Here is a 24,689-nt window from a genome sequence, read left to right on the forward strand (position 1 = left end):
GAGACAAGCTTATTCAGAAGTTGGGCTTTGTTGCTGGTTGACTGACAGAAAACTATATGAAAACAGTTTCTGAAAACAGTTTCTGAAAATGAATTTACATTAAATTTACATGCATCAAATGAATTTGCATTAAAACTCCACTTTTTTAGTGTGTTTGAGAAGCATCATGAGTCATGTTCGCTTCTGTTCTCTTGTCTTCTCGTCTCATCCTTTCTCTTCTTCCCTTTTCTTCTTCTCTTTTCTCCTCTCCTCTCCTCCCCCCTTCTCTTCTCTCCTCTTCTCTTCTCTTCCCTTCTCTCCTCTAGGCTGTTGTCGTCCCTCTTGCCTTGCAGGCCTGTTTGAAGCTGTGAAATCTACACTGTGAGAGGGAAAGGTGGAGGAGGCAGCAAGATGAAGTCCAAAGGGAAGGCTGTGAAACCATCCAGGAGGACCTGGCCGGACCCCGACCCGGAGCCAGAACTGGAACCAGACACAGAACCAGAACCCGGCTCCAGTGAACAGGAAGGCTCCGAGGCCTCCGTCCGGATCGGCGGCTCTTGGAGGGGGTCGCTGAGGAGTGGCGACCGGGAGCGACGAAGACGAGGAGGAGGAGGGGGTGATGGAGGAGGAGGAGGCGCCGGAGGAAGAGCGACCCTAGCTCCTCACCGGCGCCGTCGGCAACACGGCACCGGCACCAAGGAGCGCAACGTCCGCCGCCTGGAGAGCAACGAGCGGGAACGCCAGCGCATGCACAAACTCAACAACGCCTTCCAAGCGTTGCGCGAGGCCATCCCCCACGTCAAGACGGAGAAGAAGCTGTCCAAGATCGAGACACTGACCCTGGCCAAGAATTACATCAAATCCCTGACCACCATCATCCTGGGTATGTCCGGGGCCTGTCTGCCCGCCGGCGAGGCCGCATCGGAGGCCAGCGCCGCCAAGCTGCTCCAGTGCTACCAGCAGCACCTGGAGGAGGAGGGGGAAGACGGTCTGACCCAGTACCTCAGCCACATGCACAGCTTCAGCCAGCTCAGCTAGCACACAGCTAACGGTGGAGACCAGGAAAGACCGAGAGGCTGGTCTCCAAGGCACGTAGAGAGGATGAGGATGGACTTCTGGGGCCAAATCTCAAATGACATCCAGTTCCTACAGGCGCACTGCTTCGATCAGAGCCGCAGTAAACCGTACAAGGTTCTGGTCGAAAATGGTGTTCTGTAGGAACAGGGTGCAATTTCAGATCATATTCCTCTGTCACTAATCCAGATCGACCTTACTTTATTGTCATGAAAGCATCCAGCAGTGCTTGAACATGGCATGACATAGTTCAAGGTGGGCTGTCTCCATCAGCTGTGGCCTTATCTCAAAGAACATGCTCTTGGTGGGAGGTGAGGAACGACCTGGGGACAGTCAGGACCGTTCACCTTGATATAATATACTATAACTCTTTGATTCAATAAGCAGAAGGCAGCGTGTTTTCTCCACAGTAAGACCCGAGTGAGTGGAGCGGATACAAAGACTGCAGATAGGACAGTGGAATCCCAATGGAACATGGTGAAACTTCAAGAGCAGTGAAACACTGAAGTTCCTCTGCTGCGGTACTCAGAAAGGAAGGGCTAATCTTTTGCCGTTCTGTCTCATTCATTTTCTTGTCTTCTAAAGTTTTAAGCAGGGGCTGAGGACTTGTTCTTCTTTTTTTTCTGTTATCTTGTTATCTTCTTGTGTGTTTTCTGTTGAGAAACCTGCCAAGCATAGCCTCTAGTCACAACTGTCACATCCAAGAATGGGAAGACAAGCAGGCGTCTGCTCGACTATTTAAATATTGCCATGTTGAAAGACGACAGAAAGCGGGTTTGACCATTTGCTTATGATTACTGTTGAAAACAAGATTTGTTTGTCTACCCACAAATGTTGTACACCTACCTGGAAGGTAAACATGATGTTAAAGATGTGTGAAATCTGCTGTACTGTGTCTCTATGGGTTGTTTTGAGGCAGGAAATCGTAGTGAAGGAGATCAGAAGAAAAGAGAAACCATTCGAGGAGTTATTATCAATAAACACATTTATTTATTGACAAGTACCGTTATTTTGACCATGCACAACACTACTGAGGAAGATGTACGCCACGATGTCAACAGCACTGGTGTGTTGCACAGTACAGTACCACGTTTTAATGTTAGTTATTCACAGACAATACAGACAGATCTCTGTACAGAACATTTACAATCATTTCATTATATTTTGACAGAACCTCCTTATTGTGGCGCATTTAAGGCAGCCATTAACATAAACTAATGCCTCAAGGGATGCAGTCTGTCAGTGTCTGTTTGAATGGTTTATGGATATTTCATAATGGAACAGTTGACTTTCTTGATTTACTTGCTCTTCATCAAACAATATGCCATCTCAATATATTAACATTGCAACACCCACAATACTCTAACAATAACACTAATATCTTACAGGTTTATAACAAAAATATAGTTTTTTTACTGCTGTCTGCTCCCTGCTCAGTCATTCTACTAGCATCAGTCAAAAGGAAGTGGAGAGCATGCAAAATGTTTTTTTTTGTGGGTTTTTTTGGGAATAATGATATTCTCCTGAGAAAGAGGAAGGTCCATTTTTAGCATTTCAACCACAAGACTTTTACAAGTAACCCACACTTTGCCTTCATCCCAGTGTATAGCCGTAATGCTAACCATTGCACATAGTCCATGAGAATAACACATATTTCTGAAAATAACATCAAATTGTTATATAAAAGATCAGTCCACTGTAGGTACAAGGGTGTAAAGCATTGTGGCTGATTACCAGACAACAAGGGAGCCAGTAAGCCCTGGATCAAACGCTGCCCTGCCTGCTATATCCGGTAATCGATTTACTTCTGACTCCAGAAATAAATCCGTAGTAATCTAGGTTAACTCTGCTGTTACAAGATCTCTTAACCCGGTGCCAGCAGGTTAAAAAAAACAAGAGTATATTTTTGTGACATTTCTTTAGTTTGCATACAGCTGGTTACTGACAGTTCAGTTCAATTCAATCTTTCTCTCACTAAAAACTTCATTAGATATCTTTTAAAAAAACAGCATCACCCCGCCACCTTCACCACGTAACGACAAAACTCCACAGTTGACCCCACATACAGCTCTCTATATATAGCAACCATACAAAGAAACAGAAACATTACATCCTGATGAATAAATAAAAAACAGTAACGTATTAAGACCATTGAGTTAAATATTAGTGAAAAAACAAATGGCAAAAAAATGACATAGGAATGCCCTATTGAGATGAATGCTTAGTAAAGTGAACAACATTTAGAGAGAGAGAGAGTGAGAGAGAGAGAGAGAGAGAGAGAGAGAGAGACAGAGAGCGAGAGAGAGATAGAGACAGAGATAGAGAGAGAGAGAGAGAGAGAGAGAGAGAGAGAGAGAGAGAGAGAGAGAGAGAGAGAGAGAGAGAGAGAGAGAGAGAGAGAGAGAGAGAGAGAGAGATTCAGCACAGGATTTAAGATACCAGAGATAGTTTGCAGTATATTTTTCACCTTACAGAAAACAGCCTTCTGTTACAGTGACTTAGGTAATGCATTATAAGACTAAAGGACTCTGGAATTAAATAATCATCAGTGCTACTTCAGTATCAACAGCAGCAGTGGTTTTAAAAGGACGCTGATTCAAAAAAAAGTGAAAATTTACCACAAAAGTAAAACGGGTTAGGATGGCTACGAGTGTGTGTCTGTATTTATGAGAGTATCTGTACACTGTACAAACAACGCATGTGTGCCCTTGTGTGTACGTGGGTGTGTGTGTGTGTGTCTAGCATCCCACAGCATTGCCATTGACCTCCATGTTCCGGACAGGGAGGGGGCTGCGGGGGGCGGAGGGGTCGGTTAGAGAGGGCAGTCGCACCCGGGGCGGCTCCGTGGAGTTCCCTCTCACTGTGATGTGGTCCCATCCACCCTGAGTGACGGACAGGAAGAGAGGGAGGGAGAGAGAGAGAGAGAGAGAGAAGGAGGGAGAGAAGGATAGAGCAAGAGAGAAAGAGAGATTCAGCCCAGGATTTGATACTGTCTTACTGTGGCGAGATCTACTGTTGTTTGTACATAGATTTTACACTGTGAAAAAGACATAGCCTATTACAGCAAACTATTGTCTCAGTAAACACCGGATACTAATATATCTATTATTGTTTCAATAGGAAGTACGATTTTTACTGCCCCATAGCACAAAATGACCATAATATTTATCTGCAAGGGGTTGATAGGACTGTGGATCAATACTAATGACTCAACATTTACTTTGCCAGGTGCCAAGACAGCTACGAACACTAAAAAACCTTGATCTCAAGCCAAAAAATCTAATGACAAAGCAGTATTATTATTCCAGTATTTAGCATGGTAATATGTTGCCTCTTCACTAGACCTTTTGTTGGATCTCTGCTCTACTTAGCTAGCTTTCTTAGGGGATGTGCGTTGTGGGTGAGAGTCTGTGCCAGTGACTCATGTAGGAGTAGATAAGTTCTATCAGTGGTGTTGTAATTCCTACTGGTCACCAATAGAGGTCGATAAAATCCATAGATTACTTGATGTCCCTTTAAAACTTACAGTATATAAAGAAAGTGAGAGGTGGTCAAATACACTGTAGGGCCACATTGCTTTTGTGGGGTCAAACAGACAATAGAGGAATGCCACACACACAGTTTAGTCTCCATGGTGTCTTACCCCTATGCCATAGTCCCAGGACTGTCCTTTGGGCTCCATGGGTTGGACCCCGAGTCGATGGCACACTGTCCCGCAGCTCAGACTGTGGCTGCCCTGCACCTTGTCTGCTATGATCCACACCTACAACAACAAAACACCAAAAATCACTGACAAAAGTGAGGAGGAGTTTTTTCTTCATATCATTGATCTTTCTAATCCATCACCACATCATGTCATTTACTCATATATATACCAGGGGTCAACCTGGGGTCAGGGGTCAACCTGGGGTCAGTACACCCCAGAGGGTCGCATGGTGATTTTGGTGGGTTTGTGTGATGATTTAATGGTTGTGAAAAATTGATTCTGAATATACAAATATATTATGATTTTATAATAAAGCTATACTAGGCAACTTCACACATTAGCAGCTTCAAATGGCAGTGAGAGGTAACTGAAAACTTTAACTTTAATATCCAGAAATTTTAGGCTTTCTCCAATAATTCAAGTGAAAATCCTAAAATGGGGAAATAAAAAATTTGGTTCCTCAGTTTAATGTCAAGAGGTCATGAGTATGTATCTCCTGTTTTTTAAGTTGTGGGCCAAAAAGGTTCAGAACCACTGATATATTATACCATGACTATCACAGGCAATTCTACCACTTACTTCAATCTAAATGACTCTTTGCCTGACAACAGTGAAAGATGAACAACAGAGAAGAAAGTGCCATGCTGTGGTATCTGACATCCTGGTCCTACCTGGTCCAGAGGTCCAACTGAGACTTTGCGTACATTATTGGAGATGTGTTCCCATGACGACCCCTGGGGGTAGCTGGGGGTCACGCCCTGCCGGTACCACAGGTTACCTGGACAGGGACAAACACCATCACACACATGATCAGTGATACTGAGGAAGTCTCTCACAGGCACAGAGGTTTAACTGAAGCTACTTTGAATGATTAAAGGAATCTGGCATGTCTGAATTTATGTACACAACCAGTCAAAAGTTTGGACACACCACATTTTTCTTAATTTTTTTACATTTTAGAATAATAGTAAAAACATCAAAACTATGAAATAACACAAATGGAATTATGCAGTGACCAAAAAAGTGTGAAACAAATCAAAGCTATCTTATATTTTAGATTCTTTAAAGTAGCCGCCCTTTGCCTTGATGGAAATGCAAAGGCTTTGGAAAGAAATTCATACATAGGATCAACTTCACTATTTATATTTGACTAAGAAACAAATTTCAAGCATTTCAGCATAAGCCTTAATGAAAAACATAGTACATTCAATCAGGTGTGTCCAAACTTCTAACTGGTAGTGTTTGTGTGAGGTTAAATGGTAAATAGGAACACAGTTGCTTTACCGTTCTCATCTACAGTGTAGACTGACGTTCTCCCGACAGACACCTGCTTCAGCTTCTGTTTGGCTGGGGAGGGGATGTGGTACCAGCAGTCTCCTGCAGGGGGAGACACAGCACACACACACACACACACACACACACACGCACACACACGCACGAAATACTTTGAGACCATAACGGGGAAAATCATCTCTGTTTGCAGTGTCAAATGTTGCCAAGTCTTGTTTTCATAACTCTGTTCACTTCAAGTTAATCTTAAAGTGTTCCTCTTTGTTTTATTTAAATTCAAGTTGAAAGGTTTCTAATGAGATGCAGACTCAAAGATGACGGGGAATATCAACACTTCAGTCGGTTCTTCCTGGCAGGACCTGTAGGGTTCTCCCACTGACCTGCTGGGTTCTGAGGAGACACCGAACCCCTGTAGAAGGCAGAGCCGTCCCGGGCGATGGCCCAAACCTGGTTGGCAGCACCGATGGAGATGGACTTGAAAGGCTGGTCCGTTCCCACATGGAGCCACGATGAGCCCTAAGAGACCGACAAGAGGATATTAAAGGAAAAATCCCCCTTCTGAATACTCTTACACTGTTAGACATCATCAATTTAAGATGTTCACTGCCTTTCAGGATTTATTTTGTGATGAAGTGTTGTCATTTACTTTGGTAAATGGTGTACCCACTTTCCTTCAACCTGCCTCGTCTACTTCTACTTCAGTTAGTGATTTCCTACATTTCCCAGAATGCCTTTCAACAACCCCCAGAGAATGGGCCTGAACGTGTTGCATTAAGCTGTGGGTTATACATGTAGGTGGAGAGAGCGATAGTGATAGCATTGTAAGAGCAAGACAGCGAGAGTTTCTCCAGTCGAGAAAAAGTGAGAGTCGCATCCCTTACTCAAAACACAACCAGCTTTGCAGCTGCATTGCATTCTGGTCTATTGAGGCCGCTGTCAGTGGAGAAATTGGTCTCTCTCCTCTTCTACCATGGATTTCTCCCTGTATGATTGTTGAACGTTGGTGCAAAATGGTGAGTCTGGACACCACCAAACAACAAAATGGGCCCAAGTGCAAGGTACATCGGCAATAGCTGTTTTTTTTTAGTCAGTGTTAAAGTGTTTTAGGGGATTTTTCCTTTAAAAATCAGAGTGGAAGGACAGTGTGGTAAGGTGCATGGCTGTGCATTTGTGGAATTAAGGTATCAACGAGAGACAGACTGGAAAAAGACGGTGAAAGTGTCTGTGTGACTCACCAGAAGGTGTTAGAGCTGCATACTGAGTGTGTGTGTGTGTGTGTGTGTAACCGTGACTCACAGCGGGCGTCAGTGTGGTGACTCCCAGGCGGCACAGCACGTCTCCCTTGTTGCTGATGGCCCACAGAGGAACCAGATCCACGCTGCTCTGAGCCGCACACGGCAGGATGGTCACGTCACTCAGCGGGACGGGCGGGACTTCCTGCCAGGGGCCTGTGGTGGTCAATTTACACTTCCTGTGGGGGCAAGTAAAGACAAGCGTATGGCTTACAGCTGCACTTATAGCCAAATCAAAAATATCTTAATAATAATAAAAGAGTTATAAAGTATTTTACGAGACAGATAAATGAAAATGCAAGAACTGAACATTGCTGGAATGATGTTTGCCATACTCTATGGTTATGGTCCAAAGCAATCCAATATTCAACACTATGATAAAAATCAATACTAAGATATTTCTTCCAATTTGCATAATGTTAATACATTTGCTACCCACTGAACAGTAGATGTGATTTCTATGCTTTAGTTCTCATACAGCCCCGGATCTTATAGCTCAGTTTTAGACCAAGCAGTAAATACATTATTACATATTTAAACAATGCATAAACAGCTGTAAATATCAAAATATGCACCAGAGAAGTCCATATGTACTAAGCTAAGATGTAAAACACAACTAAACTACTTAACTTTCACTTTTAAACCCCATGCAGCATAATTTAAGCCTAAACAGCTATAAACCATTTAGACAATGTAAATGCAAAATTGCGGAGTGGGTAATTATTGCTGATCAATCAACTGTAAAATATGCAAAACTATCCCTTTCTTTTTCTGCCAAGGTATATGTCCTGTCATATTATGCTCAGTACTATTCTGATTTGTATTTTGTGTTTATTGTATGTTTTGTATTGTATTGTTTTCTTTTTCTAGCTCATGAAAATTTCCAATAAAAATATCAATCATAAAAAAAAAATATGCAAAACTGCCTTTGAGTTAGAGGAGGCTCCTGTTCACAAAGGTTTAGTTCCAGCTGAATATGCCCAGAAATAGTTGAATAGTTAAGCTTTCTATCCTGTCTCTCCTCCTCCGTCACCTTCGCTACGCTCCTACTGTCTGAATAAAGAACAAAAAAATGCAAACGGAGCGGACCGCCCACTCTCACACTGTGTGCTTGCTTGAACAAATATTTCAGAGGTAAATATGCCTGCGTTGCCTGTTATAGTACCTGGCCCATCGCCTGCGACGCACAAAGTCCTTCAAGGTCTTATAACCATGATATGACCTGCGATGGAGCGATGGGGAGGAGGGAAGAAGAAGAGAAGAGACACAGAAATCAGTCAGGTTTACAATCTTGGGGGAGGCACGGTTTCAATAGACTGAAATAGGAAAGAAGGTAGAGGAACGGCATATGAAACTTACGCTGGAAAATCAGCTGCGTATTGCCAGCCCTCTCTGTCTGTCCCTCCTGAGATGCCATAGTCAATTGCCCAATCAGACACCTGAAAACAGCAAATACGGGAAGTGAAACGCTGGAAACTTTCATCTCTTGTGACTCGACACCTTGTCTGTGATAATTCAAGACCCGCTATTTATAGTTTCCCCCATCTAAGAATTAGAATGGCATGATGGTGGTTAATCTATGTATCACAGGATCAATTTCAGACCAACACAGGGGATTTCCCAGTGTGTGTGTGTGTGTGTGTGTGTGTGTGTGTGTGTTTACCCATGTCCAGTGAGGGGAGGGAGGTTTGGTGTTGGTTTTGGTGCACTCATGTAGTCCTGAAGCATCACTCCACATGTAGCGGTCTGTAGGCAGACCTCTAAAACACAAAAAAACACGCTTCAAATGAATCATGAGTGGCTCTTTACTTTAAATGTTCAAAAAACATAATTAAACAACATCTACTTCAGTTTCAGTGGCAATTTTCCACTTATAGTTTCCATTTGTTACGTCATAGTGTCAGGGTAAAAGTCTAGTTGTCAAAAAAAAATAAAAAATTCAGTTCCGTTTATCGAAAAACTCATCCTTGAATCTCACTAAACTTAAAGGAGTGGGGGGAATTATACAGTGTGGCATTTCCCCAGTATTTATCATATTTTAAATCTATTTTAAATCATATTTTAAATCATATTTTAAATCAAATTTAATAAGCAGTTTAGATTTTGCCCCAACGTCTACATAGACACTAGACATGAGTAAAATCAACCAATCAGAGCCAGAGAAAAGGGTGGACCCCCATGTACATCCAGCCAATTGGAGCAGTGGCTCATTTTGCTTGCGTGGTAGAATAAAAACTCTGAGAGAAAGTGACAACCGGCCCGTCTTCAACTCGAATCGGCACATCACCTGTTGGTGTAGCCGGTGACAGGGTTCCACCTCTGGTTCTCGTAGATGTAGACGCTCTTCACGTCCGTCTGGGTGTAGATGTTGTCCGTGCTGCTGGCCAGGCCCTGGAAGAAGCCGCCGCCGTAGCCCCCGGTGTAGGCCCAGGCGGTGTGGTCGTAGCCGATCCCCCACACCACCCCGACGCTGTTACACTCCACCACACGCAGGTGACCCCCGACCTGCCGCCAGAACCTGCAGCACGGAAGAAACGCTTTAGAAAAAGGCAGAATGATAGTGGAGATCATTGAAAATTAAAGGAAATGACGATGTGGCTAGTAAGGCTGTGTGAATTGAACCGAACGGTAATGTTAGGTGTGATGTCAAACAAAACTGACATTTTCAAATAATATGGTAGCCCGCACTCTGTTTCTTCTAATTTTATTAGAAAAATAAAATGATTAGAAACAGAGTGCGGGCTACCTTTGTTTATTTCAAGATTGTCCATATAGACAAACCAAAAATAAATAATAGAATTTTTGTCTATTTTTTGTCATTTTTTGTCTATTTTTTTCTATGTTTGTTCCAAATAATATTCCTTTAAAATATTTCATACCTTATTTTGCCAGAGGTTTTACATAAAATGTGCTTGTTATCATCAATTTAGACCTCAGAATTGTGTATCACAATATCCCAAAATCACCATATCAAAACGATATGATTCCACTGAAAGATGATAAATGCCCTATTGCTAGTATCAAAGCTGCTATCAGAGGACACCCTTACACCCTCATCCACCAGAACCGCACCCCCATATTCTCTCCCATGCACCCAGAGATGTGTGTGTGATCCTTACATCTGGTCGCAGGGTGTGGGGTAAGGCATGGCCTCCAGGCCGGGAGAGGGCTCGCTCACGAAGACGTCCCCTTTACAGGTGACCGACCAGATGGCCTGTTTGGAGGGGGGACCCTGGATCCCCCTGGAGTCACAGCACGACACGCTCAGCAACGCCAGCTGGAGACGGGGAGGGAGGGAGAGAGAGGCAGATGGAGCGAGGAAGGGAGGGAGAGAGAGAGAAATGAGAAGTGACAGCAAGAGACAGAGAGAAAGCAAAAAAAGGGAAAGAAAATGGTAAAATGTGTGTGAAAACCACCTGGGCATTTTGGTGGAACAGAGAACCACAAAAATGATCGCACACTACTACACTACTTCTAATATCTCTTCTCTCTTGTACCTTCCAAAAATGACAGCGGCCATTTTGAACACTCAGGGTGAGAAACTCCACCCGGAAGACTCACATATAATAAAACAATTACTTCGACACATAGGTGCAGGACTTCAGATAGAGATAGCGAGCAATTTCAAGAACAACAACTACAACGACCACTTGAATTTAGCTACAGTATTTCTGGTGATTTTGGTACTTGGAGGTGTGAAGTAATAATAGAAAAAAATCTGAAAATCATGTTAGTAGTCACCAACTATAAAAAAAACACCTTCTTGTACAAGCCATTCAGATTTTGCTCTAGCGTTTACATAGACACTAGACTGTCTGAAATCGACCAATCAGCTCTAACTACTCATTAGTATATTCCCGCCCCAGTGCCTGCAAACTCCGCCCAAATTTAACTCCGACTGCGACCGCCATTGCAAACACCCGAACCTATATCCCTCCAGATTGTTTAGATCCATTTGTTTCTGATACGTTTTTCAGTGGGGAATCTATAAAAAGATAAAAGACTGATTCCTTCGTTTGTATCATATCCATCTTGGTTCACAACAGTAGGAGACAGCTGGGCTGCAGTGTGACAGTAAAGTTCAAAATGGCCGCCATGGGAATACCATATTCCCATGGCGCTACCGCTCTGGTATCCTGTGAGTGAAAACGCTGTGTCGTGTTGACTGATGCCTACCCAGTCATGCATCTCCAGCTCTGTGGCAGCTGCCAATCTGATCGGCCACCTCTGTTTGGTCCTCTCTGGTGTGTAGATGGCAAAAGTGTGTTTGGAGTCGTTCAGCACAGGAACCAGGATGGTCACCTCGTTGATGAAGGCATGCAGGTACTGGAGAGAGAGGGGGAGAGAGAGAGAGAGAGAGAGAGAGAGAGAGAGAGAGAGAAAGAGAGAGAGAGAGATAGAAAAAAAGAGGATTGGGGAGAAGAACATCAGTATTGATTAATTGAAGGAAGACATACTGTGCCATGCAAGTCCCATGCACACAACAACACACACACACACGCACGCACGCACACACTCACTCACACACACACACACACACCTTCTTCTCTTCGTAGTAGTTGTAGTAGATGAAGAGGATGCCGTCCTTGTTGCCCTCCGGCCCTGAGAACTGCTCCAGGGCAAAACGAACATCCATCCACTTGTGAGGCTTCCAGTCTCTCCACCACTGCATGGTCCCCTTCTTCACCCACACAGACTGCAACGGATGCATGAATGAATGAATGAATGAATGAAGGAGAGAAGGAGGAAAAGGAACCACAGTGAGAGCAGGGATAGAGGAAGGCAGAAAGGGAGAAAGAGCAAGAAATAAGTGGAGAGATAAAGAATTCAACCAAATGAAGGAATAAAGGTGAAGTAGTTGTTTGCTATGATAATAACAGCTACAGTTAAAGAAGCTCTGCCTGTTTGGCAGGTCCTGTGTTTTCCTATACTGTGTACCTGTTCTATGGCCTGTTCATAGTGTCTGAAGTTATCCATCTCTCTCTTGGATCTCTCGCTGAGCTGCTCAAAGATTTGTTTCCGCCAGGCTGCCGTCTGAGCCGGGGTGATGGACAGACTCATGGACTGGACCGACTGGACCAGAGCTGGAGGGAGGGAGGGAGAGAGAGAGAGAGAGAGAGAGAGAGATAAATCAACACTGATAATTAAAAGGAACCAAAATGGACTGACCTTTGACCCAATTAACTGCATCAGAAGCTTCATGCGGACGCAAACTGGAAATGCAAGCATGTGAACCCCTGAAGTCTGAGACCTGTATGTCACATAGGGCTGCAACTAACAATTATTTTCATTATCGATTAATCTATCAATAATTTTTTTTGATGAATCCATTAATTATTTAAGTCTATAAAATGACAAAAATCACAAAAATGGCCATCACAAGTTGCTTACTTAGTCTGACCAGCAGCCAAAAAAACACTCAAGTATTCATTTTATAATGATATGAAATGGAGAAAAGCAGCAAATCTCAGCATTTCTAAAGCTGTAACCCACAAAAGTTTGACTGAAACGATTAATCAATTATCAAAATTATAATCCATGATTTTTCTGTCGATTGACTCTGATGTTATTGAGCAGTCATTGTGCAACCCATCACTTTATTAGGTACACCCAGCTAGCACCAGGTGGGACCCTCTTTTGCCTAAATTCTTCGAGGCACGGATTCAACGAGATGCTGGAAAATCCTCAGTTTGTCAGGCCGGTCAATCAGCGGACAGACATCTCAGTGTAACTCACATGCAGCGTTGGCAGAGCAGTTGAACCAGTTGAGTTGGGAGTGACAGTCCACAGAGCAGCCTCCTCCGTTCACCCAGGCCCACAGAGGGTGCTCGTCCGGCCCGTACGGCTCCTCCAGGGCCAGCGTGTACGTAGCCACAGACGACAAGCTGCAGGTGTCGGCAGAGTCCAGCACTGCTCCGGCCCCGGCTCCGGCCCCGGCCTGCTGGCTCTGAGCCTCCTCCAGGTCCACGTTGCTCCACTGGGGGGCCAGAGTCCCTCCAGACTGGCTGGAGGAAAGAACCGCGCCAGCAGGGGGAGACTTGACCTCGCCGTCCCCAGGGAGGGACTCTTCCTCCAGGATAGCCGAAGCGGCGGATCCCCCCTCTCTGGAGGTCTTCCCCGGCTCCCGGTCGGAGACGAGTTCAGAGATGAAGCTGTCGCTGGTGACCTTGGGGATGCGGGGTTTTGGGGCGTCAGTGGGGGGGTCAGAGGCGGCGTCTGTGGGGGCGTCGACAAAAGACTCTGGGGAGGCGGAGGCGGCGAGGCAGCCGGCTCCTTCTGCAGACCCTTTCTCTTTCTCCGTGTCCGAGTCCACATCACTCACTACTGACTGAGCACGCACCTCACCAGAGAAGAAACAACCAGCACTGCAGGATGAGAGGCGAGAAACAGGAACCGAATTAAAATGTATGATAATCAGTTATTATTGTTTCCCAGCAAACATTTAGATGTTGAACAAATGCTGACATGACGACTTGCACCAACATTGAAAATCTGTGTAAATATCATCCTCAAATGAAAGTTGAGACATCGTCCATAGCTGCTACCTGCATCATTTTGTGTAATCTGTACCTAAATATCTTTCTGATATCAGTTCAAACCCATTTCCAAATGCTGTTTTAATATGATTTTTTACTGTGCCATAATGCCATATTGTGAAAATTTGGTGCTCGTTTGTGTTGACGTTTAACTTGGCTGCCTCCTGCATGTTGCCATCTGTCAAACGCTTGCTGCGTTACTGCTCTGCTCTGTGCTTGGTCTATGTGTGTGAACGGTGTGTGTGTGTGTGCTCAACTACAGTCCGCAGGCCTCTACCTAACATGTAAAGACTGCTGTTGTTATTTTATCATTGTGCACTGCTGTGACTGGAGCGTGTCTGTATCTGTGTGTGTGTGTGTGTGTGTTTGTGTGTGTATCCACTACATCTCTGCAGGCCTTTCCCCCACCTCTGCAGACTGTTTGCGCTGGCGCTGGAGTGCGACCGGTCTCCGTCTCGGGGAACGTTGATGGCCTTCCAGGCTTTCCCGCTCAGCTCACTGGAGGTCACGCCCTGTCGGTAGTACACCGCCCGCTCCTCACAGCCGATACCCCACACCTGCACACAACAGGAAGACCTTCAGACCGGGTGACTGACTTGAATACATTCACGACCCATAATCTGATGCCGTTTACCATAAAAGCCTCATGGAAACGGTAGAACGACCAGCATGGACGGAAGGTGTTTATGTACTTCCCTGGTTTCCTGTTTCACCCAGCATGTGGTTGTAACTCACCTGGTCGTTGAGGCCCACGTTGATCATGATCATTTCTCCCACCATGCCGATCCAGCCGGAGCCACAGGGGTTGTGGGAGTTCACGCCGCGCCTGAACCACACCTGGCAAAGCAGGACAGAGGGGAGAGAGAGACTGTCCCGTAACTGAAAAGGTCACAGGTTCAGTCTCTGCAACGACCAGTGTGCCCATCAACAGCAAAGTGTCATGTGTCAAAGCGATCTTTAGCAAACCGCTGCACACTGTGGCAGTCACCCGTGTTGGTGGTTAATAATTAACGGCACAGCAAATAAACATATTCAAAATAACTCAGAAAATCTTTGTCTAGTGTTCTAAATTTTAGTTTCTACATTTGATCGCCAGGATTTTAGAAAGTAGTTTGTACAGATGCAGCTATTGTAGAGATTCACTTTTTACATGCACTGCTGCACTAATGCAGTACAGAAACAAGGTGGGGCGTTATCTACAATGTTTACCATAGCAGTATTTGAACAATTCTGTTCCAAAATGAGATATCCACCATTTAAAAAAATGATTCCCACTCTCCCATTTTGATTGCTAGTTAAGAGCCATCTTAAGACATTTGCTTATAAAATTGTTCATTTTTTTGAGGACAGAAACCCTTCATTGTCTTACTCTGTTGTCCTTGGTGACGGCCCAGACCACGTTGACTCCCACCGCTACATGAATGGCTCCCACCTCAGGAGTGGGAGAGTCCACCACCACCCAGGAGGTACCTGACACGCAGAAGGTGCTATTCTTAATACAGAAGGCACACACAAACACACACAAATCGCATCCCCCCTCCCTCCGGCGAGCTCTCGTACCTTGGGGACAGTCTCGGCCGATGCCCTCCCGGACGATGAGCTGCCCCTCCCACAGCACGGCCCACACCAGATCCCCCGGGCCGCAGCTGATCTGCACCACCTCCCCCGGCAGAGACAACTCCTCCCAGGACGAGCCTTCGGGGTTGTGGTGGTAGATGCCCTGTCTGAACCACACCTGGATGGGGAGAGAGAGAGAGGGAGAGAGAGAAAAGGAGGGGTAAGATGAAGCGAGAAAGAAAGGGTGACAGCACAAGAAAAAGGGAGGATGAGATAAAGTGTGAAAGAGTGAAAGAGAGCCTAGAGGAAAACAGCTGATTACACCGTGCGGTACAAACAGAGTTGTTTATTTGATGTGACATGACTGTGTGAGGTGCGACCTTGCTGCGGGCATCAGGAGACACACACACATATTGTTTTTCTTAGTGCATGTGTGTATGGCAGAGCGAGTGTCTCGGTCTGTCTGTATATCCATCACAATGATGTTGATGTGTGTGTATGTCTGCGCTTTTTATGCTTCTTTGTCATAGCTTGCATCATCCTGCATGTGTGGATCACGGGACCAGGTAGGGGGCATGCAGTTTATTTGTGGGTCCTTAAAAAGTCAGAAAAAGCCTTAAAATAAATCATCTAAATTTAAGGCCTTAAAAGTATTAAAGCGCCTTAGATTCAGTTATTAGAGGTCTTATTTTTTCTCCATGCAATAACCGGTTTCTTTGAGCTGCATGTAAGAACGGAGTTAGACGTACAGTATGCAAAACATGTTTTTTCTTTTTCATCCTATCTGCTTTATTAAATACAATTGGACTTCATGTCCCCTAACAATTCATTTCCTGTTGTCCTTCCTCTTGCTGATTTATAGTTTCACAGCATTCTTTATCTATGTTCAATCAGAAATGGTTTTGCCAGCTTTATCTCTATTTTTCAGTTCAATTGCAGGTAGAATTAAATAAGTCTCAAAAAGTCTTACATTTGGCTTTTTAAAAACCAATCAGGTTTCAGGGGAATGTTGTGTTGGAATGTTGTGTTAGTGGCCCGACTCAACACACGCTAATGCAATTCTAATTCTGGTAAAAGGCCAAATAAATGAGCTAATCACCTTGGTTGTAATTTTTCAAATTTGAGTATAATATTTAATTGTCACACAAGTAAATAATTTATAGGTCATAATTGCTAAACCTTGGACCCAGATAGCTGAGCCAGGATTGACTTTTCGCTTTGGTACATTTCTCGAATCATCCTTAACATTTGCAAAACAGTGAGTGCATTTCTCGAAACAATTCGTACAAACAGCACCACACAATGGATTACCTGCAAAAGCCCATAACTTGCTCAAAATCCTTAGTTTATCTTTCAAAAGTAAATATTTATGTCAATGAACATGTCAGTGCCATCAGAATGACAAGTCCTTGTGTCATTGTTTACAAACAAGATAGTCAAAATGCTTAGCCATGTTGTCAATATAACAGTGTACTCTGTAAGTATTTTCTGATGTAAACTATGGCTAAGGTTTTGATGACAATGATTGAAAATGCACAAGGCTGCACTTTTTCTGTATGGCGTATATCAATTTCAACAGTACAAAGTTGCACATTACTGTATGTGGGAGATTGATTGCAAGAGATTGGACAGGATTCACATTTACGCTTTTACTGTTTGTACAGTAATTTGTTGACAGACCATGTCACTGCGATACAGAAAAGAAAAAGACAAGACTGTTTTACAGCACTGCATAGCACAAAGGAAAAAAATACAAAATTAGAAATGTAAACATAGGAAACAGCCCTTAGGCAGAACTGTACAGGCAGCGCTGTATGGGGAGTTACAGTGCGGTCTTTCTACACCTCCTTCCTCTGTTTTGCCTCCCTACCCTTCCACCACGCAGCCTTACTCCTCTTCTTCTTCCCGGCTGTTGACCCTGTTCATTTCCTTGTTGTTCTTCCATTGTCAGACATTGCAACACTGTGTTGTGCTCTGTCTATATATGCAATTCAGGACACATTTACAAAAAAAGTCTAATAGAAATGTATAGAAAATATGCTTGACAGATTATGACAACTGGTTCAACCATTTTGCATGTAATGACTCATGCAATGAACTAATGCCTAGATGTTTTGGGGGGTAAGACTATTCAACAGAGAACCGGTATAATACATTTTGATCAACATGACATAAGCAATTGATAATGTAGGAAACAGCAGACAATTGTACATAATCATTTGCATGAATGTGCCAAAGCATTTGCAATTTGTTCAAAAGAATGAGAAACTGCTTTTATGATGTGCACAAGTGACTAGATGATGTGGAGGTTGAACAAGTAGTTTTGAGAATTTCAATTCTGATCTGAGAAATGTACCAAAGCGACTGAGAAAAACTGTAATACATTAGTTCTGTTTGGCAGAGCAGACTGCAGGCTCGTTGCTCACAAACCCTAAAATACCCCCGATGGAGCAGGAACAAGCTACAGTACAACGTCTGAAGACACGGAAATAGAGACGAAACTTGACTTCGGGCACAGAGGCTGCACCTGTTTCCTCTGTACATCAGTGGCAGAAGTCCGACACGTTTTCCATTTCAAAATTCCTCCATTTCTTGACTGGATTTGAAAGTAGCGGCTGGGCAATAAGACTTTCCACTAGTTTATATCAGTCTACAGCTGAAGATTATTCTGCACAACAACAAATCTACAGCCTCATAAAACGTGTCATCATATATGTATTGGGACAGGATAACGGTTTCTTGTGCAGGTTTTGTGCAATTCCCAAATTTTTCAAAACCTAGACATTATCGAGTTCCTTTCCCACAGTTTTGCAGACTTTCCAGACCTGTGTACAGGTTTCCTACACACTCCACACTTTCTCCAGACGCCAACTTTCTTGTGTTTTAAGTTTTGTTTTGCATATTTGTAATCTTGGCACCATTGAAAAAGAGGGCTCCAACCCTCAATGTGTTTTCTGTGAACTAAATAAAGGTTGAATGATTTAAAAATTTCGTCATCTTGCCCCTAACTATGCCGTATCACTCTATAGACTTATTCTTCACAGCGACAAATATAGAAATATAAAATAAAAATAAAATATAGAAATATAGAAAATGTCAGATGACAGCTAAAATAAAAATCTAAAATCACAGAAAATGTGTAGCTGTATGTATATCTGAGCAGCACAACAATATTTTTCCAAACTTTTCCTAACTTTTTTGTGCAATTTCCAAACTTATTAAGACCTGAAAATGACCAAATTCTTTATCCATACAGTTCCAGACCTCGGTAGGAACCCTGTAGTTGTGTGTGTGTGTGTGTGTGTGTGTGTGTGTGTGAGCTGTACCTTGCCCTGCAGAGACACAGCCCACAGCGACAGCCGGCCCCTGGGCTCCTCACTGATCTCCCAGCCTCCACAACTGATGTCGTTAAAAGGATCCGGCAGACCAGACTGCTCCGAGGGGATCTGTCAACACACACAGGAAGAGAGGTGCAGGTGAACAAACACGCTTACACACACAGACACAGTCATAAACACACACACACACACACACACCCACCTTAGCCCAGGTGTCTCTGGCCTTGTACCTCCTGTAGCGGAGCCATCGCCTGCGACGGACACAGGAGTTCCACTTCTTGTCTTTGGTGTAAGTGGCGGGGAAGTCGATGGCGTACGTCCAGCCCTGCAGAAACACAACACATCAGCTATTTAGCACAAAGCAGGAGCCATCTGGGTGAGGGGTGGATGGAGACAGAGGTAGACAGGAAGCTAGAAGGATAAATGCAAGAAGCAGCAAAGAGTGAAATGGAGGAGGATCATGCAAAAACAGAGAGAAAGGAATTCATTTGTGTAGGGATGGGATGATATGCTAATCTCACCATACGATACGATACACGATATGAGGTTCACAAATTCGATTCCAACCACGATATGTTGTAAAGAATAAAACGGCAACAAAGTCTGACTGTGCAGAATTATGTTTATTTCTGAGCCACAAATCTACAGTATATTCACATTCTAGCAAGCCAATGTTACTGCTAGAATGTAAACAACATTTTAAAAATGTCATTACAAAGTGCAAATAATATCATTTGGATGGAGAGCTTGTGAAATTGTGATGGCCAAGCCGTCTCATTTGTGATTACTACAGCAGAATAAAATGGAGCTAATATCGCAATTCATTTTTCTGCCTCACAATAGTATTGCCACATTTTGTACTGCAATATATTGAATTGGTACTGAGATAGAAGCAGTGATGTAGTGGTAAATACAAAATTTGGGTAAACCATGATCTCTAGTCAGTGATCATCACAAGGCATCACAACCCACAATATAAATATCCATGACTTTTCCATGACTTTCTATAACTAAGCAGGAGCAGTTCCATGATCAAAAAAATATGATTCCTTCCTGTTGTTCCTCATGTTGTTTTTCAGCTCAGAAAGGTTTAGAAGGGTAAACTTCTGGTTAAGTTAAAAAAATGTGTACAATATTGTGGTATATTCCTGTAAAGTGTCCCATTTCTGAAATTATTCCCAGAGAATTCATCAAATTCCCAGACTTTTCCTGTCCTCTCAAGAGACTGAGAGAGCAAGACAGACACAGAGAGAGAGAGAGACTGAGAGACAGAGACGGACAGAGAGAGAGAGAGAGAGAGAGAGAGAGAGAGACAGCGAGAGAGAGAGAGAGACAGAGACAGACAGACAGAGAGAGAGACTGAGAGAGTAAGAAACGAGCAGTTGGACCGTCAGACACTCACCCCTTTCTCGGTGGGATCCCCCTCGAAGTTTTCGTCCACGTACCAGTCAGCCTCCCACTCCCAGCTGGCGGAGGGAAGGTTGAAGCTGTCCAGAGGTTGGTGCTGCAGGCCCGTGACATCACTCCACTGCCAGCGGTCGCTCGGCAACAAGCGCTCCGAGAAGCCGTCCACGGGATTCCACCGCTGGCAGACAGACAGACAGACAGACGGGTGGGATGTTAGAGCCCACACAGGACCAAAAGGAAACAAGCCAACAATAAACATGTCGTCCCACACAAATGATGCAGTCCCCCTCACAGCCAATCGGTAACAAACATGTCACATGACTTGATTTTGACATGTAATTGTAGCACCCCCACTTGGATCAATCAGTGTAATTTTGAAAATACCAGAACACAGTGGTGAGATGCATCATTCCCCCAACTTTTGTCAACATCCAATCAGAAACAAACCAACGAATGATGTAGCGCCCCTTTTGGGCCAATCAGAGTAATTTTGAAAACGTTGCAACACAATAGTGAGATGCCTCATTTCCCGAAATTCAACAAAATTCAATCAGCCATGTCGGAGATATCGTGTGACACATAAACAAACAAATGAATCAATGCAATTGCCAGAATGCACTGTTGAGACGCAGCGTTCCCCAAGTTTCATCAAAATTTGATTAGTGCTGTCTAAAATATCACTAGTAGTGCAGTAACACAGTAGTGAGATTCATCATTCCCCCAACTTTTGTAAAATCCAATCAACATCGTCTAACCCCCTCCCCCCCCTGTCCAGGCCAATTGAAAACAACAGAACACAGAAATGAGATGCATCATTCCCCTAGATTTGTCAAAGTTCAATTGTTGGGCCTGACAAATATGTTGCAGAACCAAAAGCTGTTTTGTGACAAGCACCTTGAAGAGGAAGTCATTCGAACAGTAGAATGATACTATAGAGCATTGATTTAACACACACAGCCTGATGCAACTGCCTGACAAAGACCTTGGTGGTGCAGCTTGAATGCAGTGTCTGTGGATATATATATTTGTATATAGTAAGTATACTTTTATCTGGCATCCAACTTTTTAAAAAACTGCTTCACCTTCTAATTTGCTTGTTAATGAAGCCATCAAGGGAGGAAGTGGGACACTGCTGTATGAGGATGTTTTACTTTCTTTCATTCAATCACTCAGATATCATGAGTTCAAGGGGAAGTCCATAATTTCGATTTTACTTGAGTCACCCCTGATGAAAGTTCATATGCTGGAACATGCAGGGTAGCTACAGAAAAAAATAAAGGCATTTTTCACTTTTGCTTATAAAAGAACAGTACTTTTGCTTCCTTTTCTCAGGTTTCTTTAACCCTCGACTCCAATGAGCACCAAACAGACTAAAGGCAGTTTTTATAGTTCTGTGTCGAAGTTTCGCCGTAGCTACAGCATAGATCTCTACGCCGGTGTGAGCATTTATAGTTCTGCGTCGGTGATTCTGCACGTAGACCACCGAAACGCTAGATGGCAGTGTCGTGCTTTGTTAACACTGAAGTAACAGAAGAAGTAGCTCATGTTCTGGAATATTTCTCTCCACAAATCCAGCGACATCTTGTAGTCTTTATAATTCGGAGATGAGGTGACGTACAAATGAACATATTTGCGAACCTCCTCAGCTTGTCTCTCTTCGATCTGCTTCATGTTGTCTTCACTATCGGCGGACAGCAACCGGATACACGTAGGAGGAAATACGAAGCGGGCCAATCACAGTTCTTACAGCTACAGTGACACTTCGACACAGAAGTATAAAATGGCCTTTATGGTTCGGAGAGGCATGAGGCAAACTCTCAAACTGCAGGGCTGAGAAATCATTGGCCTGGATTGGTTAATTACCCTACAACCGTTGGTCCTGATAGGCTAACCTGTGTAAGAAACAACACTCCGATTGGACAAATAGACCCACGTGATTCTCGTAGGTCTCCTCCTGGTAGCGGATGGGCAGGTCGGACGCGTGGACGTTCAGGTAGATGTTGTGGTCGCAGGCGATGCCCCAGCAGCACTGCTGCGCCGCCGTCGCCCGCTTGAACTCCAGCTGGGCGTCGCGGCACTGCTCCCACTGCTGCCCCCCGGTGGACAGGCTGTACACCCGGCCGTACACATCCACCGCCCACAGCAGGGAGACGGGCATGGCTGCACCTGGAACCTGCTGGGGAGGGGGGAGAAGAGGGGGTGGTTAAGGAGGAGAGAGCCACAGAGAGAACAACAGATTTATTAGGCCAGGATGAATAAATCAGAGGCATAGAAGACATGAGGGAGTGTGCAGTTAAAGGGCAGGGAGAGAATGAAATCAGTTCAGCCTCCGCCACCCAGGGGCCATTATGAGATGTAACAGTATAAGACACAGTTTAGCTCTGGAGGACATGAACACACTCATTACCTCCAGCGGCCTGTCTCTGCAGTACACCTCGCCTCAGAAAGAGAGAGAGAGTGAAGCCTGAAGGAAGCGTGTGAATCAGCAGCTGGGAGGACTGCTGACCCTCTGTGGCTTTCTCTCCTCTCTAAGACTCTGATGAATTCAAAATGAAGCCAAGCCACAGCCTGAACGGCTTCTTGTCCGGCAATACTCCACTCATCTCCTCATCGACTGCTTGTATACGCATATTTCCCCTATTTAATTTGGGTTAACAAAACAGGGGTAAAAGTATCACCTGTCAATCAAAGCCATTTCTGCAAAAATGAGTAGAGCAGAGCTTCACACAATAAGCAGGATCATGTATTGAGGTGGCAGTGATCCATGGACACTGTGCTTTGTTTACACCACTTTTGCTCCACTTCTCAGGTGCGGGTCAAAGCCTTTATAATACCACGATACTGACCCATATTCCAAATACAACACGTTTTAGCCAACGTGGCAACTGTAAACGGAATGCTATAAAATACTGCAAGGTAACTGTAAAGTGATGCAGTCAGTATAGTAAACAAAGAGATGGATGTGGCCTGCAAAAATGTTTTTTCATCTCATAGTATTGCGTAACCAGCAGGGATGAAGCCGTTCAAAGGCGTATCCTCTGTCACCAGCAATCAATAAACTACATCCTGTATTTTGACTCGACTGGGAAATAGAAATGCGAGCATGACTGCGGTAAAAACAAAATCACCTAACTGCTTCTTCTAACGATCAGCAGGAAGGCAGAAAATGATTGCGTTGTGGGAATATTAGCAGCAATATGTTTGATGTCTCTGTTTGATGTTTGTTACATTGTAACGAAGGTTGTGTAGCAGTTCATCCGCAATGTGCAACACTATTATCAACACAGTATGTAAGGCTTAACATTAGGATGATATACTGCATGGTTCAATGACTGTAAATGTAATGCTAACATTATTCACCGGTCTACACAACGCTACTGTACAGTAAAACAAGCCTCGAGCTTAAACGACAACACTCAGCTCGCTTTTGGTTTAGGCTTAGAGGCTTACACCTCTAGAAATAGAAAATCAACAACAGTTCAAACACACCAACCTTGACTTTCCTCTCATAAACCGCGTGCCGGTGCGAGTATTTCCCTGCTGTTCATTCAGCAGGTGAGGATGAATGGACAGCCTGCTAAAATCATAATGTTACCTATTTACATCACGATTCCTCCTGTATTTGAAACAGGAAGTGCTGGTGTGTCTCCTTTCCTATTGGCTGCCTCTGCGGTTCCAAGTGTTTGTAGCTTTGTCGTCCAGTAGGGGGCGCTGCTGGGTTATATTTGACAGCATGGAAGAATCAAAGGGGAGTCAGTAGGCTTGAAGCAGGGGTTCCCAAACTTTTTCAAGTCAAGGACCTTCCAAATACATACACATCAGCCCACGGAGCCCTGTTTTATGATTTTTTTTATCCTAAAGAAGCCCCATCAGAGAAGATTGAGTTGTTAGTTATGACTTTACAAATCCAACCACAACTGGCACTGATAAAAAAAAAAAGGAAGAAATCTAAAAGAGGCATTATTTGTGTAAAAAGTGGGGGGAAAAAAATGCAAAGCTTAACAAAAAGCTTAATATTATGCTGTAAGCGACAAAAAAGTGAAAAAAATAATAGTACACAGAAAATGTTTTGGTTATTCTCATCCTCCTCCTCATCATCATTATCATCATCATCATCATCACAGAACTGATAATAATCTATACCGAAACCTTCTCTGTTGTGCACTTTTTTTTAGTTTTTGCATTATTTTCTGTCACTTTTGCACCTTATGTAAAAAAAAATGCAGTCCTTTTTTGCATCAGTTGGCCTCTTTTTGGGTTTCTTCCTTTTTTTTTTAATCAGTGTGCAAGTTCTTGTTTGATTCTTTTTGTCTGTGATTTTTTAACCTATACACCTGAGACAAACCTCCTATATCAAAGGACTTTTCTTTAGAGTGCAGATATCTCTCAATTGCTCTACTAGCCATGAGTTTATGCAGACTTATGTATAGCTGTCTTGTCTATATGTGGGGAGTTAACAGTGAGGACATAGAAACTGATGATCAAAACTGTCATCCTTGTTTTTCCATCC

At 43.8% G+C, this 24,689-nt stretch overlaps 2 protein-coding genes across 4 annotated transcripts; one reads left to right on the forward strand and one right to left on the reverse strand.

Moving 5' to 3' along the window:
• Window positions 1–387: 387 nt before the first annotated feature.
• bhlha15 (basic helix-loop-helix family, member a15) lies at window positions 388–2,029 on the forward strand. The gene has a single exon (XM_071905125.2). It carries the CDS (start codon window positions 391–393, stop codon window positions 1,015–1,017), a length of 627 nt encoding a protein of 208 aa, XP_071761226.2. The 5' UTR covers window positions 388–390; the 3' UTR covers window positions 1,018–2,029.
• On the reverse strand, window positions 2,021–23,834 carry tecpr1a (tectonin beta-propeller repeat containing 1a). Of its 3 annotated transcripts, none has more exons than XM_078290838.1 (24): window positions 23,775–23,834; window positions 22,113–22,355; window positions 20,175–20,357; window positions 18,975–19,097; window positions 18,761–18,880; window positions 15,438–15,612; window positions 15,247–15,347; window positions 14,613–14,714; window positions 14,286–14,434; window positions 13,078–13,706; window positions 12,280–12,425; window positions 11,882–12,037; window positions 11,518–11,667; window positions 10,461–10,618; window positions 9,629–9,859; window positions 9,005–9,101; window positions 8,701–8,780; window positions 8,507–8,563; window positions 7,346–7,520; window positions 6,430–6,565; window positions 6,044–6,136; window positions 5,431–5,537; window positions 4,697–4,816; window positions 2,021–3,935 (listed from the first exon to the last, which is right to left on the reverse strand). In XM_078290838.1, the coding sequence occupies exons 2-24, from the start codon at window positions 22,335–22,337 to the stop codon at window positions 3,792–3,794; spliced, it is 3,657 nt and encodes a 1,218-aa protein (XP_078146964.1). In that variant the 5' UTR covers window positions 22,338–22,355; window positions 23,775–23,834; the 3' UTR covers window positions 2,021–3,791. The 3 variants fall into 3 exon arrangements, with proteins under 3 accessions (XP_078146964.1, XP_078146963.1, XP_078146965.1); XM_078290837.1 differs by having other exon boundaries at window positions 23,673–23,802; XM_078290839.1 differs by lacking the exon at window positions 23,775–23,834 and adding an exon at window positions 23,673–23,678 and having other exon boundaries at window positions 22,113–22,352.
• Window positions 23,835–24,689: the final 855 nt, after the last annotated feature.

This window comes from Centroberyx gerrardi, chromosome 20 (assembly GCF_048128805.1).
Source record: "Centroberyx gerrardi isolate f3 chromosome 20, fCenGer3.hap1.cur.20231027, whole genome shotgun sequence".
In the NCBI taxonomy this organism is placed as follows: domain Eukaryota; kingdom Metazoa; phylum Chordata; class Actinopteri; order Beryciformes; family Berycidae; genus Centroberyx; species Centroberyx gerrardi.

Bases quoted from the DNA above. Each gene is read 5' to 3' on its own strand.
- tecpr1a (XM_078290838.1), bottom strand. From the start codon at position 22,337: ATGCCCGTCTCCCTGCTGTGGGCGGTGGATGTGTACGGCCGGGTGTAC. The intron at 12,038-12,279 runs GTACACAGTATA...CATCCGTTGCAG, and splicing joins ATGAACAGGCCATAGAACAG to TCTGTGTGGGTGAAGAAGGG. The intron at 6,137-6,429 runs GTCAGTGGGAGA...CTCCCCCTGCAG, and splicing joins GTCTCCTCAGAACCCAGCAG to GAGACTGCTGGTACCACATC.
- bhlha15 (XM_071905125.2), top strand. From the start codon at position 391: ATGAAGTCCAAAGGGAAGGCTGTGAAACCATCCAGGAGGACCTGGCCG.